Raw genomic sequence first — 3503 nt, 5'->3', positions numbered from 1 at the left:
TATAGTTTTATTTTTTATTTTTAAAAAGAAAACTAGCATAGTTACGCGCCTTACCAGCGTGATTTGCACGTAGCTCGACCACATCAGCTATGTCATCGTCACATAAGCATGGTCAATGGTCAAAGTGGTTTATTAATGTGAAAATGATTAAGTTGAAGTGTTCAAATGAAAAACTTTTAAGTTCATTTACCGGGTTGACAATTTGGTGCAAGTTTAGATGGATCGGAGGCCATTTTGTCTTTTTTGAACGAACTAATAACGAAAGTGTGTCGTCTAAATTAAAATAGAGGGAGTAACTTTTAAGTACTTTTAGCTTTTTAAAGTGTTTGGCAAATTAAAAAATTATTTAAAACAAGTTTAAAAGTGCTTAAAAAAACAAAAGCCACAAGTTGACTAACCTAGAAAATGACTTTTTGGTTTAATAGTTATTTTGCTTTGAGTTCATATCCTTTATAAGTTTTCTCAATCCCAACATTATCCTCGAAAAACAAGAAAATAACAAAAGTTGTACGGGGTTTGGTTAATTTTGATCCTTGATATATACATTTCGCCGGAATGGTCCTTAATGTACACAAAAAGTGATCTTTAAGGACTATTTCGGTGAAGTGTATATATGAAGGACCAAAATTGACCAAACTCTATACATTAAGGACATTTTGTCGTAAAAACCCTAAAACATACGTCTTCTCCTCCTTTCTTCGTTTGTCTACTCCGCTTCTCCTCTCCTTTCCTTTTCCTCTCCTTCATTTTCTCTCTGTAAGTTCCTCTCTGTTCCTTTACTTTATAGTTTACTTTTGTTTTTATCAATTGGTGGATGGTAGCGCAGCTATACTGTCAAGTAGTAGCCTTTGTCCTGTCCCTTCATACTTTGCTTCGATTCGAAAGCTTATTATCGCTATGAGTTTTTGGATTGGACAACATTTGACTGTAGATTGCTTAGACTTTGATTTACATTTGATTCTATTGCAGTGTGATGTTCGAAACTTCATAATTTCAGAGATTTGTTTTCTCTTTTTAGTATAAATAAATTTAGTAAAAATTAACACTACTGCTTGCTGGCTATGCATCTATCTTGTAACTGCCTCTGTTTTTGAGATTTGTTATATATTAATTTATCTGCGTCTGAACAACAACAGTTTCGGGTGGAAATACCCTTCATTCCAGTTAACTCGAATGACCTCCTTTCTTGCATTTGTAATTCCAAGTTTGGATTTGTCTGCCGATTAGGGTTTTTAAACGCCAGCTTTCACATGGTAGGATAATTTTTGTGTAATTTAGTCTCTTTTCGATTTTCCTTTATGTGCAGATATCTGGTCACGAATATCAACTGATGGAAGAAGAAGATCGGCTAAAAAGCGAAAATATCCAACAAGCAAACCTTATAAAGGAGCTTGAGGAGGAGGAACAAGCACACCGAGATTTGATCAATGTCTATGAAAAGCAATATAAGGACAATGCTGAAAAGATTGCGGAGTATGAAAAATACTTCGTAGAAGTAGGCATTCTAGCTTTTTCGTCCAATTCACTGCATGCTTCCTCACTTTTATTTATTTAAGGAAGATCATAATATGCATATTTAGAAAAGATTACACAAGAAGCTTTTCTTAGAAATAATCGTCATAAAAAAGAAGTTAATTGAAAATTACACAAGCTTATTGACCTAAGATTAGAGAATTCTTGTGGATAGCAGGACCAAACCTGTATGAACTATTATCTTTGGAGATGTAGCACCACAAAAGGAACTACTGATCATATCAACAAAAACTATTGTCCTGTTTCTTATATAAAGTAATTCTGTCTTTGCAGCTTCTTAAAGACAAACCGCAAGAGGGAATAGCTGTAAAACTCATGGGTAGTCTGCCGAAAATCTGGAATTTCACAGAGGGCAGACTTGCAACAGCTAAAGAATGTTGCAAGTCTGTAAAGCGAGTGTTAAGGGTGCAAGAAATTAAGGAGCATAGATATAATGAACGGTTGGGCTATAAAGCTATACAGGCACATCTACAACTAGATAACATGTCTTTATTCCTCGCTTTACTAGGAGATATCGCAGTTGAGAATATGGCTAGGCTCGTCTTCCGTGCAGTTCTTGAAGGAGGAAAAGACAATGTTAGAGGAGCTATATCAAGGCATTGTGCATTTTTTAAGACGATAAAGGAAGCAGACGCTGCTGCATTTCAAAGTGGACTGTTCCAAGAATTGGAGGAAACGTGGCTCTTGGGTTCCTTCAAGGATGATAGACACATGTATGATACAGTATATCTGTTGTGCTTAGATAAAATCATAAATCAAGCTAGTGTCGTTGGCTGGTTTAATGTGTTGGATGAAGATTTTGTCAGTGTGCTTGGACCAATCGTGGATGAGATTGAGAAGGAGCTTGAACGAAATCGTTGTTCTGGTGGCGTTAATTAACAGTCGGACGCTGGCAATTTCAACGTAGGTGGCAAAGACGATGAGAATGTTCACCAACCTCTGCTTTCTATCCAGATCTATATATTCTGTTTTAGTTTTGTTCCAATTTGCAGTTCATGTGCAAGTTGTTTACTTCCGTGCTCTTCTTCTTTCCAATTGTTACTGCAATTCCTTTTGCGTTCCTCTTTTCCCCCTTACAGAGATGACATGAAAATTATTAGCTACTCTAACCAACTGTTGCAAAACCTTGAAAAGCAAAAATGACAACAAAAATTTTAAATTACAAATTGTGGGGAAAATGAAGAACGAAAAGAGGCAGAAACGAAGAGAATTGCTGCCAGTCAACCCCATTTCAAGTGGAGAGAAGAAGTTGGGGGAAAAGGGTGGGGCGGGTGGGTAAAAAAGCACACGGAAGGGGTCCAGTGAAGAAGAAATGGGTTTAAAATGAGCCACCTAGCAAATTCAGGTGCTAAGCGATACTAATTGTAGGGTCCAGTGACAAAAGGGGATGGGATTAAAATGAGCCACGTGGCAAATTCGGGTGCTAAATAATAATTGTAGATGTCAATTAATATTCCGTTAACTTTTACTTGTCCGCTATACTAAATAAAAAAAAAGACAATTTTTTTTTTCTGTTTTATCCTTATTATTAACTATTCATTCTCCAAATTATTATTAACTATTATTCCTTCTGTGTCAAATTAGATGAGGTACTTTACTTTTTAGTTTGTTCCAAAATAAATGACGCATTTCTAAATTTAAAATATAATTCAATTTTAAACTCTTCATTTTACCCAATTTACCCTTAATAAGAAATTTTTATAACCACACAAATGTTATGGGCCCACAAAGCTTTACCCCTTAAACTTTTAAGACCATAATTTTTAAAATTCTTTTTTTTTTTCTTAAACTTCATGTCAAGTAAAATTACCTTATCTAAATTGAAACGGATGGAGTAAAAGGAGTGCAAAATCAAAAGTGAACATCATTATTAACTACTAAAAGGAGTGCAAAGTAAAAAATGGACAATTAAAAGTGAACGTAGGAGATAGTTTTTAATGATCTTCCGTTACATAATGAATTACAATAGA

At 34.9% G+C, this 3503-nt stretch overlaps 1 protein-coding gene across 1 annotated transcript; it reads left to right on the top strand.

Annotated features, from left to right (window-relative positions):
• The first annotated feature begins 597 nt into the window (after window positions 1–597).
• Window positions 598–2589, top strand: LOC107821166 (uncharacterized). The gene is made up of 3 exons (XM_016647613.2): window positions 598–756; window positions 1307–1495; window positions 1807–2589. The coding sequence occupies exons 2-3, from the start codon at window positions 1331–1333 to the stop codon at window positions 2410–2412; spliced, it is 771 nt and encodes a 256-aa protein (XP_016503099.1). The 5' UTR covers window positions 598–756; window positions 1307–1330; the 3' UTR covers window positions 2413–2589.
• Window positions 2590–3503: the final 914 nt, after the last annotated feature.

The sequence above is a fragment of the Nicotiana tabacum genome, chromosome 17 (assembly GCF_000715075.1).
Source record: "Nicotiana tabacum cultivar K326 chromosome 17, ASM71507v2, whole genome shotgun sequence".
Taxonomy (NCBI): domain Eukaryota; kingdom Viridiplantae; phylum Streptophyta; class Magnoliopsida; order Solanales; family Solanaceae; genus Nicotiana; species Nicotiana tabacum.
This window is presented reverse-complemented; position numbering and strand designations above follow the sequence as displayed.

Excerpts from the sequence above, each read along its gene's own strand:
- LOC107821166 (XM_016647613.2), top strand. The coding sequence starts at position 1,331 with ATGGAAGAAGAAGATCGGCTAAAAAGCGAAAATATCCAACAAGCAAAC. Across the intron at positions 1,496-1,806 it reads ATGAAAAATACTTCGTAGAA|CTTCTTAAAGACAAACCGCA; the intron begins GTAGGCATTCTA and ends CTGTCTTTGCAG.